Source organism: Puma concolor, chromosome E3 (genome assembly GCF_028749965.1).
Source record: "Puma concolor isolate L17-30 chromosome E3, mPumCon1.1.hap2, whole genome shotgun sequence".
Lineage (NCBI taxonomy): Eukaryota > Metazoa > Chordata > Mammalia > Carnivora > Felidae > Puma > Puma concolor.
Window position 1 is genome coordinate 16,865,612 of NC_141682.1, and position 15,616 is coordinate 16,881,227.

The 15,616-nt window shown below is 35.5% G+C and overlaps 1 protein-coding gene across 1 annotated transcript in view; it reads left to right on the forward strand.

The window, feature by feature from the left end:
* SEPTIN14 (septin 14) overlaps positions 1-15,616 on the forward strand; it is an 83,203-nt gene that overhangs the window by 58,020 nt on the left and 9,567 nt on the right. The window contains exons 5-7 of the mRNA XM_025923397.2: positions 1,344-1,440; positions 2,730-2,898; positions 12,216-12,348. Of these exons, the coding sequence (XP_025779182.1) occupies positions 1,344-1,440; positions 2,730-2,898; positions 12,216-12,348 (399 nt within the window). The remainder of the gene's footprint in view (positions 1-1,343; positions 1,441-2,729; positions 2,899-12,215; positions 12,349-15,616) is intronic.

A 15,616-nucleotide genomic window follows, 5' to 3' on the forward strand; every position in this document is an offset into this window, starting at 1 on the left:
AAAATCAATAAAATCCTCTAGAATTCTATAGAATTTCTATATTCCCTGAGGTTTTTAATGTATCTACACTATGGGATTATTGATATGACTATTGAGGCTTTTTGTGAGGTATAAATGCCATAGTCTTTGTGAAGTGCCTGATACACAGGGTCTATCTATAACAAATAATTGATAAAAATTATGTTTCTTCCATTTCTCTTTTGGTATTTTTCATACACCATTTATTGTAAGATTTCACAAACTAAACAGACTTCTGAATTGAAAAGCTGAGTACTGTAAAATTTATATTTATTCTTCTGTGTTAAATTTTCTTCAGATTTTGTCCTAAATATTTTGGCCTTTCCTATCTAATTGTACCTCTAAGAATTCATAGGGAATACTTTTTCATCAAAATCAATTAATAAATTAAATATTGTTAGGTATTAAGTATTTATATTGATGCTTACTAATTTTTATCTTAGACATTTCTTGTATATCAACCTTTCTATTCAAACAATCTATATAACTTCTGACAGATCATGAATTTATCTTGAATATTTCTGCTGTCTTTACAGCCTGTTGGAAACCTCATTTTTACCTGTGATTATTCTTCCTACTTTGCTTATTATCTTCCCAAATCTCCGTTTGGTTGCACATTAATTTTCAGAATCTCTCTGATTCTCACCTCCCAGAAAGACACTTTAATTATGTTTAGAATTTATTGATACATGTATGGTAGTATTTATTAATATATCCTAATTGTATATCCATTAATTATTACAGTTTTTTCTCAATATTTTCCATTTAACTTGTATATTGGAGTTAAAAGTGGTTTACACATAGGGCAACTAGGTGACTCAGGTAAGTGTCCAACTTAGGTTCAGGTCATGATCTTGCAATTAATGAGTTGGAGCCCCACCTTGGGCTTTCTGCTGTCAGCAAAGAGTTGACTTCAGATCCTCTATCTCCCTCTCTCTGCCCCTACCCTGTTCTCTCTCTTAAAAATAAATAAACATTTTAAAAAGTGGTTTACATATTATTTCCTCAACATTTTTTGTTTTGGGGTAAAGACAATGTGAAAATAATGTGTCTAGTAAAAATATATTTTATTTGTATTCCCCACAGCAGAATGCCTTGCTTTAGCCTCTACTCGGTAGTTTTCATTTATGTGCATGACCTGACAATAATGCTTGCAGAGATTAATTTGCACAAATTTACTGCAAGTCACAAAATCTGAGGCAGGGTAGATAAACTTGTTTGAATAAACATAATATTCTTTCTTTTTATTTCCACAACGGAAATAGGTAACAGAGTAGGCCTTATTGGTATAACGGAACATAATGAAAGTTGTTCTTACTTTCTAGGGACAATTACCTTTTGCTGTAGTAGGGAGTATGGATGAAGTGAAAGTTGGAAAAAGAATGGTCAGAGGCCGTCAGTACCCTTGGGGAGTTTTACAAGGTAAATGTGATAAAAGTGAGCAGGCTTGCTCTGGAAAGACTGTGTGTGTGTGTGTGTGTGTGTGTGTGTGTGTATTCTCATAGTCCTAAAATATTTTAACTTGAGTCAGTAGTGGTAATTGCTGCTAAATAGTAAATTGAGAGTTACTAATTAGGAGCACAGATTCTTTTACATTTAACTGAATTCTCACTTTGACTATAATTCATTCTCACAGTTTACCAGGTGATGCTTTAGACAAAATTTCTTAGAGGTTTGGTAGAAGCTCCTCATTTACCCCAACCTGACATATACATAGTATCTCTCTCTGCATAAACTACTACATTCAGAATGTTGGAAAGTGCTTTGAACGAAAGAACTTTGAACACTATTAAAGTATAAATGCCAGTCTTTAAAACCTGTTACATGAATTAATGACTACTTAATTTGTAAAGCATTTTTAAGTGGCCACCAAAGAAAAAGGATGGTAAGCTATTTAAAAAAAAAAGAAATGTAATTTACTTTTGGAGAATTCATACCTATATACTTATATTAGCTATCTAACATCATGATGAATTGAAATATTCTAATAGGCAGTCATTTATTCTCTGGTTTATATGATTGTAATACAGATTATTGGGGATTGGATTATCTCCACTTATACTAGTTTCAAAAATGTTTTAATTGATATATTAAAAATTAAACTTATGAAACACACTTAAAAACAATATATTTTAATGTATATTAAATTTGGTTACAATATCATGCACAATAAAGTATATATTGTGCCCAGTAGTCTGGATATGACAAACACAGGAAAGAGCCATATAAACTATTTGGTTGATTTTGAATATTGACTAATTTGGTCTCATAAATATGGGGTATAAATAGAAATAGAGAACTCAAACATGCATAACTTTTAATGTTTTCATGTCAGCAGGATAATTAAAGTGTTTCATTAGTGAAATATTATATTCTGTGTTAGCACTCAGTGAAATACCTTGGGGGACAGTTTGTAAAATACTAACAATTATTAATGAAAAACTGTGTACACTAATATAACATATTATTTCACTGTTTCTTATTTGTTCTTTGACTAATAAACTTAAAGCAACTTTCCTGGTCCAAAAATAAACTCTGCCTATAATAGATATGTCCCATATAATTATAGTTACAAAGAATTATAGCTATTTAACAGAACGATCTCTTAGTTGTTATTTTAAATCTTTTTCATGCACATATCCACTCTAGAATACTGATTGGGTGCAAAGGATTGATAATGAGTGTTGTTACTTTCTTATTTTTCTACCTAGTGGAAAATGAAAATCACTGTGACTTTGTCAAGCTCCGGGATATGCTTCTTTGTATAAATATGGAAGACCTGAAAGAACAAACTCACACTCAGCACTATGAACGTTATAGGTGCTGCAAACTGGAGAAAATGGGCTTTACTGATGTGGGCCCAGACAACAAGCCACTTAGGTGAGTAGAGAAGATCATGTCAGAACAAGCTAATGGGTGATTTAGAAACCCCATACAACGATGATATGCAATCATTTGGGAATGAGAATAACTACTTTTCACATTCTGGGTCATACTGAATTTTTTTAATGTCTTATTTTTTTATTTTTATTTTAAAATATAATTTATTGTCAAATTGGCTTACATACAGTGTGTAAAGTGGGCTCTTGGTTTTTAGGGTCGATTCCTGTGGCCTATTGCTTACATCCAACACCCAGTGCTCATCCCAACAAGTGCCCTCCTCAATGCCCATAACCCATTTTCCCCTCTTGAACACCCTCAGTTTCTTCTCTGTATTTAAGAGTCTCTTATGGTTTGCCTCCCTTCCTCTCTGTTTATAACTATTTTTCCCCTTCCTTTCCCCACAGTCTTCTGTTAAGTTTCTCAAGATTCACATATGAGTGAAATCATATGGTATCTGTCTCTCTCTGCCTGGCTTATTTCACTTAGCATAATACCCTCCAGTTCCATCCGTGTTGCTGCAAATGGCCAGATTTCATTCTTTCTCATTGCCAAGTAGTATTCCATTGTATATATAAATCACATCTTCTTTATCCATTCGTCAGTTGATGGACATTTAGGCTCTTTCCATAATTTGGCTATTGTTAAAAGTGCTGCTATAAACATTGGGGTACTAGTGCCCCTAGGCATCAGCACTCCTGTATCCCTTGGGTAAGTTTCTAGCAGTGCTATTGATGGGTCATAGGGTAGATCTATTTTAATTTTCTGAGGAACCTCTACACTGTTTTCCAGAGTGGCTGCACTAATCTTTGTCAAAGATTAGTTGGCCATACATTTGTGGGTCCAATTCTGGGGTCTCTATTCTATTCTATTCTATTGGTCTAGGAGTCTGTTTTTGTGCCAATACCATACTGTCTTGATGATTAGAGCTTTGTGGTAGAGGCTAAAGTCTGGGATTGTGATGCCTCCCGCTTTGGTCTTCTTCAAAATTACTTTGGCTATTTGGGGTCTTTTGTGGTTCCAGACAAATTTCAGGATTGTTTGTTCTAGCTTTGGGAAGAATGCTGGTGCAATTTTGATTGGGATTGCATTGAATGTGTAGATTGCTTTGGGTAGTATTGACATTGTAACAATATTTACTCTTCCAATCCATGAGCATGGAATGTTTTTCCATTTCTTTGTATCTTCTGACATTTCCTTCATAAGCTTTCTATAGTTTTTAGCATACAGATCTTTTATGTCTTTGGTTAGGTTTATTCCTAGGTATTTTATGATTCTTGGTGCAAAGGTGAAGGGGATCATATTCTTTATTTCTCTTTCTGTTGCTACATTATTGATGTATAAAAATGCAGCCGATTTCTGTACACTGATTTTGTACCCTGGAACTGTGGTGAATTGATCTATCCACTCTAGCAGACTTTTGATGGAGTCTGTCAGGTTTCCCATGTATAGTATCATGTCGTCCGCAAAGAGTGAAAGTTTGACTTTTCTTTGCCAGTTTTGATGAGTTTTATTTCCTTTTGTTGTCTGATTGCCGGTGCTAGGACTTCCAACACTATATTACACAACAGCGGTGAGAGTGGACATCCCTGTCGTGTTCCTGATCTCAGAGGGAAAGCTCTCAGTTTTTCCTCACTGAGGATGACATTAGCTATGGGCTTTTGACAAGTGGCTTTTATGATGTTTAAGTATGTTCCTTCTATCCTGACTTTCTCGAGGGTTTTTATTAAGAAACGATGCTGTATTTTGTCAAATGCTTTTTCTGCATCGATTGACAGGATCATATGACTCTTATCTTTTCTTTTAATAATGTGATGTATCACATTGATTGTGTTGTGAATATTGAACCACCCTGCAGCCCGGGAATGAATCCCACTTGATCATGGTGAATAATTCTTTTAATATGCTGTTGAATTTGATATGATGGTATCTTGTTGAGAATTTTTGCATCCATGTTCATCAGGGATATTGGCCTGTAGTTCTCTTTTTTTGCTCAGTCTGTGTCTGGTTTAGGAATCAAAGTAATGCTGGCTTCATAGAATGAGTCTGGAATTTTTCCTTCTGTTTCTATTTTTTTTGGAACAGCTTGAGAAGGATAGGCATTAACTCTGCTTTAACTGTCTGCTAGAATTCCCCAGGGAAGCCATCTGGTCCAGGACTCATTTTGGGGGGACATTTTTGATAACGGATTCAATTTCTTCACTAGTTATAGGTCTGTTCAAATTTTCTATTTCTTACTGTTTCAGTTTGGTAGTGTGTGTGTATCTAGGAATTTGTCCATTTCTTCCAGGTTGTCCATTTTGTTGGCATATAATTTTTCATAGTATTCCTTAATTATTGCTTATATTTCTGAGGGATTGGTTGTAATAAATCCATTTTCAGTTATGATTTTATCTATTTGGGTCCCCTCTCTTTTCTTTTGAGAAGTCTGGCTAGGGGTTTATCAATGTTGTTTACTTTTTCAAAATGCCAGTTCTTCGTTTCATTGATCTGTTCTACTATTTTTTTTTTTTTTTTTTTGCATTCTATAATGTTTATTTCTGCTCTGATCTTTATTATTTCTCTTCTTATTCTTCTGGGTTTGGGGTGTCTTTTCTCTTCTGCTTCTAGTTCCTTTAGGTGTGCTGTTAGATTTTGTATTGGGGATTTTTCTTGTTTCTTGAGATAGGCCTGGATGTCAATTTATTTTCCCCTCAGGACTGCCTTTGTTGCATCCCAAAGCATTTGGATTGTTGTATTTTCATTTTCATTTGTTTCCATGTATTTTTAAATTTCTTCTCTAATTGCCTGGTTGGCCCATTCATTCTTTAGCAAGATGTTCTTTAACCTCCATGCTTTTGGAGGTTTTCCAGTCTTTTTCCTGTGGTTTATTTCATGTTTCATAGCATTGTGATCTGAAAGTGTGCATGGTATGATCTCACTTTTATATTTATTGAAGGCTGTTTTGTGACCCAGTATGTGATCTATCTTGGAGAATGTTCCATGTGCACTCGAGAAGAATGTGTATTCTGCATTTGCATGAAAAGTTCTGAATATATCTGTCAAGTCCATCTGGTCCAATGTATCATTCAGGGCCATTGTTTCTTTACTGATACTCTGCCTAGATGATCTGTCCATTGTTGTAAGTGGGGTATTAAAGTCCCCTACAATTACCACATTCTTATCAATAAGGTTGCTTATGTTTGTGATTAGTTGTTTTATATATTTGGGTGCTTCTGAATTCAGTACATAGACATTTATATTTATCTCTTGTTACAGCCTTTAATTGAAAGTGTAGTTTGTCTGACATAAGTATGGCTACTCCAGCTTTCTTTTGACTTCCAGGAGCATGATACATGGTTCTTCATCCCCTCACTTTCAATCTGAAAGGTCTCAGGTCTCAAATGGGTCTCTTGTAGACAGCAAACAGATGGGTCTTTTTTTTTTTTAATCCATTTTGATACCCTATGTCTTTTGATTGTGGCATGTAGTCCATTTGCATTAAGTGTTATTAACGAAAGATATGGATTCAGAGTCATTGTGTTATCGGTAGGTTTCATGCTTGTAGTGATGTTTCTGGTCCTTTGTGGTCTTTGCAACATTCCACTTACAGTGTCCCCTTAGGATCTCTTGTAGGGCTGGTTAGTGGTGATGAATTCCTTTCAGTCTTTGTTTGTCTGGGAAAACCTTTATCTCTGCTTCTGTTCTGAATGGCAGGCTTGCTGGATAAAGGATTCTTGACTGGATATTTTTCCTATTCAGCACATTGAAAATTTCCTGCCACTCCTTTCTGGCCTGCCAAGTTTCAGTATATAGGTCTCCTACTACCCTTATATGTCTCTGTTTGTATGTCAAGACTCTTTTGTCCCTGGCTTCTTTCAGAATTTTCTCTTTATCCTTGTATTTGCCAGTTCACTATGATATGTCGTGCATAAGATCAATTCAAGTTATATCTGAAGGGAGTTCCCTGCGCCTCCTGGATTTCAATGCCTGTTTCCTTCCCCAGATCGGGGAAGTTCTCAGCTATGATTGTTCAAGTACACTTTCCACCCCCTTCTCTCTTTCTTCTTCTGGAACTCCTATAATAGGGATATTATTCCTTTTCTTTGAATCACTTTGTCTAATTTCTCCCTTGTGTCCAGAATTTTTAAAAAAAAATTTTTTTTCAACGTTTATTTATTTTGGGGGGACAGAGAGAAACAGAGCATGAACAGAGGAGGGGCAGAGAGAGAGGGAGACACAGAATCGGAAACAGGCTCCAGGCTCTGAGCCATCAGCCCAGAGTCCGACGCGGGGCTCGAACTCACCGACCGCGAGATCGTGACCTGGCTGAAGTCGGACGCTTAACCTACTGTGCCACCCAGGCGCCCCGTGTCCAGAATTTTTTTTTTTTTTAACGTTTATTTATTTTTGGGACAGAGAGAGACAGAGCATGAACGGGGGAGGGGCAGAGAGAGAGGGAGACACAGAACCGGAAACAGGCTCCAGGCTCTGAGCCATCAGCCCAGAGCCCGACGCGGGGCTCGAACCCAGGGACCGCGAGATCGTGACCTGGCTGAAGTCGGACGCCCAACCGACTGCGCCACCCAGGCGCCCCCAGAATTTTTAAAACTCCCTTTTTCTCAGCCTCATAGTTTCCCATAATTTTATCTTCCATTTCACTTATTCTCCCCTCTGCCTCTTCAATCTTCACTGTCATCACCTCTAGTTTATTTTGCACCTCATTTATGGCATTTTTAGATTCATCATGGCTATTTTTTAGTTCCTTGATCTCTGCAACAATAGCTTCTCTGTTGTATGTTTTTTTTCAAGCCCAGCGATTAATCTTATGATGATTATTCTAAATTCTTGTTCAGTTATAACGTTTATCAATACTTTAGCTGTCATTTCTTCCTGGAATTTCTTTTGAGGAGAATTGTCATTTTGACTGTTTTTCTCTCCTTTATGTGTTTTAAAAGTTTGTTACATGCCCTGCACCTGCAAGAAGTACTATATTAAAGAGGTGTCATACACTGTCCAGGGTCTGTCCCTTCCATAGGTGTCTTTTGGAGTGTGTTACTTGCTCTCAGTTGTTGTGACTTTGGTTTACTTTATCTCTCCACTTCTCATAGTGATGCTTCAACCCTTCACCAGGTTTACTTTGATTTGTTGATAGAAGTAACCCTGGAAAGGAAAACAGACAAACAAAACACAAACACACAAACAAAAAAAAACCCAGAAAAACCCACAGAAACACCAGCTACAAGTAAACAATATGGTGGAGGTAGTGCTTATGGAAGAGGCCTTATCCCATACTAAAGGAGAAATGACAGGGTTGGGGAGAAAGAAAGGAAAATTGACCAGAGAAACTGTATGGATTAATCCAGAGAGAGAGAAAGGAAAATAAAGAAGGAGGTGTATAACATGTATAAAGCCAATAGATTAAATATGTCTGCTTAAACAAACCAACAATCAGAATAACCAGACTCGAGAAGGGGAGAGATAGGAAGGAGAAAAGGAAGGAAGACTGTGTCTATAGAATAAGAATTGTCTGAAAATTAAATCAGGCAATGCAACAGTGCTGGTCTGGAGGAGGGGCTGTCTGGTTCATCAGTGTCAATCCTGCTCTCATAGATACACAGTTACCAGGCACAGAGGGGCATGGTTTGGTGTAGGCGGGTCCTGCTTCCACTCTGGGCTCACTGTTTATTCCCTGAAGCCCCACATTATTGGTGATGGGGAGAAAAATGGCACCCTAGTCTCTCCTCCATGGACAGTGTGTCCCAAACCACTCTGTTCATGCTGTCTTCACTGTGCCATGGGCTCAAACAAGGTGGTTTGTCCTGCTCCACTGACTTCTGTGCCTCCCTGCATCTTGGCTGGGACTTAAACCCCGATGTCTAAAGGTTCCCACTCTATACACCCTAAGTTTTGGGAAGTGCCTCTTTGCACTGCCAGATATATGGTCTCTGGCTGGCAGGTGCAGGCAGTCTTTTTCCTCTGAATGGCTATATACCTTCTTCCCACACCACTCCAGGGAGGGATTTGCTTTCTCCCTCTGTAGACTGCACCTCTGAACTAGTTACTGAGCTTGGGACTGGCTCTCCTCTTCCCCAGGTGTGCAAACAGGGCAGCTCGTCCAATCCGGAGAAAGCCCCACAGTTAAGAGATTGGATCTTTCTCCGTCCTGGTCTGTGGTTTTTCTCTTGTCCAGATACAGTCCTATGCTTTCCCACCCTCTCTTTCTCTTCCCTTTGTCTCTCCACAGAAGGTGATCCTTCCCCTCCATTCCTCTGCTGCCCGTTTTATCTCTCCCAGTTTGTAATCACACACCAATGGCCTGCCAGTTTGTTCCAGTGGGTCCCTGGAGGCATCTCTGTTACTTGGTCGCCCAGACTTTTGGAGTTCAAAGTCCTTTGGCCTCAACACTGCTGTGTTTGAGAGATGAGGGAACTTCAGATCCCCCTACTTCTCTGCCATGTTGTATCCAAATGGATCATCTCAAATTTTGTTTTTTAATCATCTTCAGACTTGGAGAGAGTTGTTAGGAGCAACATAATTAAAGGGCTCATTTATGTGCTCAAAAAAGAGTATCCAATGTATCCAATATGTATATATGCTGAAATGTGTATCCAAAAGAAAAACATTATATTGTTTTTATTTTTGTATTTTATATGAAATAGATGTACATGAAGGAGGTTTCCAAATATTGCCAAAGCCTTTATTGATAAGAGCTGGCAAAGAATATTAAGAAGGATGACAAAGGACATTGAATGTTGGATGAAAGAGAGAGGAAAAGCCACAGTGGAATGTTGTAGAATTCAAGTGAAAATAGTTTGAGAGTAGGTGTATTTAGTGATATTTAAGTAGAATAGTTTTTGTGCTGCAAATGATGAGAGTGTGGTATGATCCAGGTATGCTGATTTTTTTCAGGTATTTTGAAGACAAACAAAATTGAACTGGTTATTTTAACTGAATTATATTTTGAAAGATGTCTGACTTAATATTTAATTTTTATTTTGGGAGAAGAGGTAGACTTTCTAAGAAAGATGTGAAAACCATGGGGCGCCTGGGTGGCTTGGTCGGTTAAGCGTCTGACTTCGGCTCAGGTCATGATCTCAGGTCTGTGAGTTTGAGCCCCGCATAAGGCTCTGTGCTGACAGCTCGGAGCCTGGAGCCTGTTTCAGATTCTGTGTCTCCCTCTCTCTCTGCCCCTCCCCTGTTCATGCTCTGTCTCTCTCTGTCTCAAAAATAAATAAACGTTAAAAAATTTAAAAAAAAAGTAAGATGTGAAAACCAGATTTTTCTCACTCATAAAATAATTTTTAAAAATTAACTATAGTGATACACGTTACATTAGTTTAAGGTGTACACATAATGACTTGACAACTTTTACATTCTGCTACACTCACTACAAGTGTAGTTACCATCTGTCACCATACAACACCATTATGATACCATTGACTTTATTTCCTATGGTGTACCTTTCACCCACTTGACTTACTTATTTCATAACCAGGAGCCTCTACCCCCTCACTCCCTTTCACCCATTTTTCCCATTTCCCATTCCCCTAGCCTTTGGTAGGCACCAGTTTGTTCATATTTATTTGTCGTTTCCTCCTTTTGTTTGCTTATTTGTTCATCTGCTTTGTTTTTTACATTCCACATATAAGTGAAATCATACGGTATTTTTCTTTCTATGACATTTCACTTAGCTTAGTACCCTCTAGGTCCATCCCTGTTGTCACAAATAGCAAGATCTTATTCTTTTTTAAGGCTGAGTAATATTATTTACACACACACACATGCATACACACAGACATACCCCACATCTTATTTATCCATTCATCTATTGATGGAAACAGGTTGCCTCCATGTCTTGGCTATGGTAAATAATGCTGAAACACACTTAAGGATTCAAATATATATATTTGAATATATATGGATCCAAATATATATTATTTAGATCCAAATAATCAAATATATATCCAAATATATATTTGATTTCATATATATAAATATATAATACATTATATATATAATATAAATAATATATAATATATATTACATAATATATAATAAATATATATTTATATTATATATAATATATTATATATATTTATATAATATATATATTTGAATTAATGTTTTCATTTTGGGGGGTAAATAACCAGTAGTGGAATTACTGGAACCTATGGTATTTCTATTTTTAACTTTTTAAGGAACCTCCATATTTTTTTCCACAGCACTTGTACCAATTTACATTCCAACCAACAGTGCATGAGGATTCCCTTTTTGCCACATCATACCAACATCTGACAGGTGTAAGATTATGTCTCATTGTGGTTTGATTTGCATTTCCTTGATGATAGTAACGTTGAGCATTTTTTCATGTGTCTGTTGGCCATCTGTATATTTTCATTGGAAAAATGTCTATTCACATCCTCTGCCCATTTTTTATCAGTTTATTTTTTTCTTTTTGGTGTTGAGTTGTGGAAGTTCTTTATATATTTTTGTTACTAACCTCATATCAGATATATTATTTGCAAATGTTTTATCCCATTCAGTAGGTTGCCTTTTATTTGGTTGATGGTTTCCTCCACTGTACAAAAGTCTTTTATTTTGGTGTAGTCAAAATAGTTTATATTTGCCTTTGTTCCCTTTCCCTGAGGAGACATAGCTAGAAAAATGTTGGCAGAAAATGTTGACCAATGTCCAAGAGATTATTGCTTATGTTTTCTTCTAGGAGTTTTATGGTTTCAGGTTTCGCTTTAGGTAATTAATTTCGAGTTTCTGTGTATGGTATATGAACGTAGTCCATTTTCATTCGTTTGCACCTAGCTGTTCAGTTTTTCAGTGCCAATTATTGAAGAGACTTTTACCCATTGTGTATTCTTTCCTCCTTTGTCATAGATTAATTAACCATATAAACTTGGGTTTGTTTTGGGGATCTTAATTATGATCCATTTATTTGTCTATTTTTGTGCCAGTACCATACTGTTTTGATAATTATAGCTATGATGATGATGAGGAGGAGGATAATGATGATGCTTCATTTTAAATAAGAATTTTATAAAGTAGAGGTCTCCTGAAATTTTATTATCAAAAGATGTGAAGAGTTGTGATATAATGAAAAGTGTTGATAATAAGAAATCACTGATATAAGTGTTTCAAAATTCTAGTACTCTTTAGGTAGGCTGTCCATATATTCAATACTGCACTCCACTTTTTTACATCTCATGATATAAATTTTTTACATTATATTTTACAGTATATAGTTTATGTACTGTACAGTATATATTTTTACAGGTTTATTTATATACCATTTTAATATGACAATAATAAAATATTTTTTATAGTTTCCAAGAGATCTATGAAGATAAAAGACAAAAGTTCTATGATCAATGTCAGAGGGAAGAAGAAGAATTGAAACAAAAGTTTATGCAGCGAGTAAAGGATAAAGAAACAACATTTAAAGAATCTGAAAAAGAGGCAAGTACACTGATATAATCCAATTTGTGTTCATTTTAATGTGTATTATTAATTTGGAGTTTTAATATCAAAGGTTTAGTTGATGATTTTGGAGGAGACTTGCTACTTTTGAAGTAGCTGTTTACAGTATAGGTTTTGAATACAAGCTTTAAAAATTATAGTCAACAATTTTATTTTTTAGAACATATAGACAATTTGTATTTTTAGAAAAAATGAAAATAATTTTGTGAAACCTATTTACCTTTATTTTATTTTATAATATGAATTTTCATGAATAAATTTTAATTTATAAAAAATTCAAGCTATTGATATGTGTGAAGAGTTATTACTTTCTAATGCTACTACTGCATTATAAAAAATTTTCACTTTTATAAATAAGCAGGTAAATGTTGAATAACACACATCTTAATTAATTAGAAAACATTTAGTTGGTGAATTATTTGGATTTTTTTTTCATTTCATTCCTTTATGTTTCCAAGAAATTGAAAAAAAAGACAACTTATATAGTTTTGATTATTTGCACCAATACCTTTTTAACAAAAAATATATTTGGAATAATAAATACCTTTCAGATGATTGTGGTTTTAACTTAATATTTTAGTTTTGAGCAGAAATAGGTACATTGAACATGAACTTCTTTCTCAATAGAAACAATGTAGTGATTAGGTGTTCTGTAACAGATGTCTCAATCATGGACAGTTGAATTATAGGTAATAAAAATTCTTTTAGCTTCCGTATAAAGGTAAAGTTTTGGAATTATTCAAGGGTATCTTATGGAATCCAAGAACAGAAAGCATAACTGGATCTTATAACTTAAACCCAAAGTAGGAGGTTATCAGAAACCAAATCAGCCATTTACATTCTCTATTTCTTCCCTACTTTATTCCCCTTAGTTATGGCACTTAACTGTGTACATCTGTTTCATTTTTGTCCTCTGGTCATCAGTTATTCTCCCATTCTTCAGTTATATTTCCCTCAAGAAAAACCAAATATAACTTAAAATTGGTTGTGCAGAGTGATAAAATTCTTAACAGAGAACAGAGATTAATTTTTGTAGAAAAAAAATAAATTTCTGGTTGAAATAAAATGACCGGGATAGTAAAAGCAACCGCAAAGAGTAAAATGAAAGGAAATGGGCCCACCAGACTTGCTCAGAAAAGGAACAGCTTAATTATTGAAAACATGATAAGTAGACAGAAGTTATGATTAACTGGCAAGGAAAGTGGAGACTCACAGAGGTAAAGCAAACTTTTTAAGCACATGTAGCAGATAAATTAGAATTCAAACTTACAACTTTATAATTTTCAAATACTTAAAATTGATGTTTGTACATTTCCCACATTACTAGAGATTTCATCATCTTTCTTCTCATCTTCTTAAATCTGTTATTTTAATTTCAGTTAGCATACAATGTTATTTTTAAAAATTTTTTTAACGTTTACTTATTTTTGAGAGAAAGAGACAGAACATGACGGGAGAGGGATGGAGAGAGAGGGAGACACAGACTCTGAAGTAGGCTCCAGGCTCTGAGCTGTCAGCACAGAGTCTGATGTGGGCCTCGAACTCACAAACTATGAGATCATGACCTGAGCTGAAGTCAGACGCTCAACTGACTGAGCCACCCAGGCGCCCCAGCATACAGTGTTATATTAGTTTCAAGTGTACAATATAGTGATTCAACACTTCCATATGCTACCCTGGGCTCATCACAAGTGCACTCCCAATCCCCAATCACCTCTTTAACCAATCCCCCCACACCCTTCTGTCTCTATCAGTTTGCTCTCTATAATTAAGAGACTGTTTCTTGAACTTTCTCTCTGCTCACTTGTTTTGTTTAACAAATTCCACATGTGAGTGAAATCATATGGTATTTGGCTTTCTCTGACTGACTTACTTTGCTTAGTTGTAGTCTCTAGCTACATCCATGTCATTGCAAATGGCAAGATTTCATTCTTTTTCATGGCAGAATAATATTCCATTGCAATATATATACCCCATCTTTATTTATTAATCAATGAATGGGCACATGGACTGCATCCATATATTAGCTATAGTAAATAATGCTGCTGTATGTATCCTTTTGAATTAGTGTTCTTGTATTCTTCAGGTAAAAATCAGTAGTGCAATTGCTGGATCACAGGGTAGTTCTATTTTTAACTTTTTGAGGAACCTCCATACTTTTCTCCAGAATTGCTGCACCTTTGCACAGTGCATGAAGATTTCTATTTCTCCACATCCTCACTAACGCCTGTTGTTTCTTGTGTTGTTGATTTTAGCCATTCTGACAGGTGTGAGGTGATGTCTCATTGTAGTTTCTACTTGCACTTCCCTGATGGTAAGTGATGATGAACATCTTGTCACCTGTCTGTTGGCCATCTGCATGCCTTCTTTGGAGAATTGTCTGTTCATGTCTTCTGCCCATTTTTTAATTGGATTGTTTGTTTTTTGGGGGGATGTGGACTTTTATAATTCCTTTATATAATTTGGATACTAACCCTTTAGCAGATTTGTCATTTGCAAATATCTTCTCTCATTCCTTAAGTTGCCTTTGAATTTTGTTGATTGTTTCCTTCACTGTGAAGGAGCTTTTTATCTTGATGAAGTCCCGAGAGTTTATTCTTGCTTTTGTTTCCAATACTTCAGGAGACATATCTAGAAAAAAGTTGTTATGGCTGATGTCAAAGAGGTTACTGCTTATGTTCTTTTCTCAGATTTTATGCTTTTTGGTCTCACATTTAGGTCCTTAATCCATTTTGAACTGTTTTATGTGTATGGTGTAAGAAAGTGGTTCCATTTCACTCATTTGCATGTTGCTGTCCTGTTTTCCCAACACCATTTGTTGAAAAGACTATCTTTTTCCACTGGATATTCCTTCTTGCTTTGTTGAAGATTAATTCACCATATGGTTGTGGGTTTATTTCTAGGTTTTCTATTCTTTTCTCTTGATATATGTATCTATTTTGTGCCAGTAACAAAGCATTTTGATCACTGCAGATATGTAATATAACTTGAAGTCTGGAATTGTGGTATCTCCAGCTTTGCTTTTCTTTTTCAAGATTGCTTTGGCTGTTTGGTGTCTTTTGTGGTTCCATACAAATTTTAGGATTGTTAGTTCTATCTATGAAAAAAGCTGTTGGTATTTTAATAGGGATTGTATTACATGTGTAGATTGCTTTGGGTAGTATAAACATTTTAACAACATTTGTTCTTCCAATCCATTTCTTGATGTTATCTTCAATTTCTTTCATCAGCATTAGTTTTCAGAATA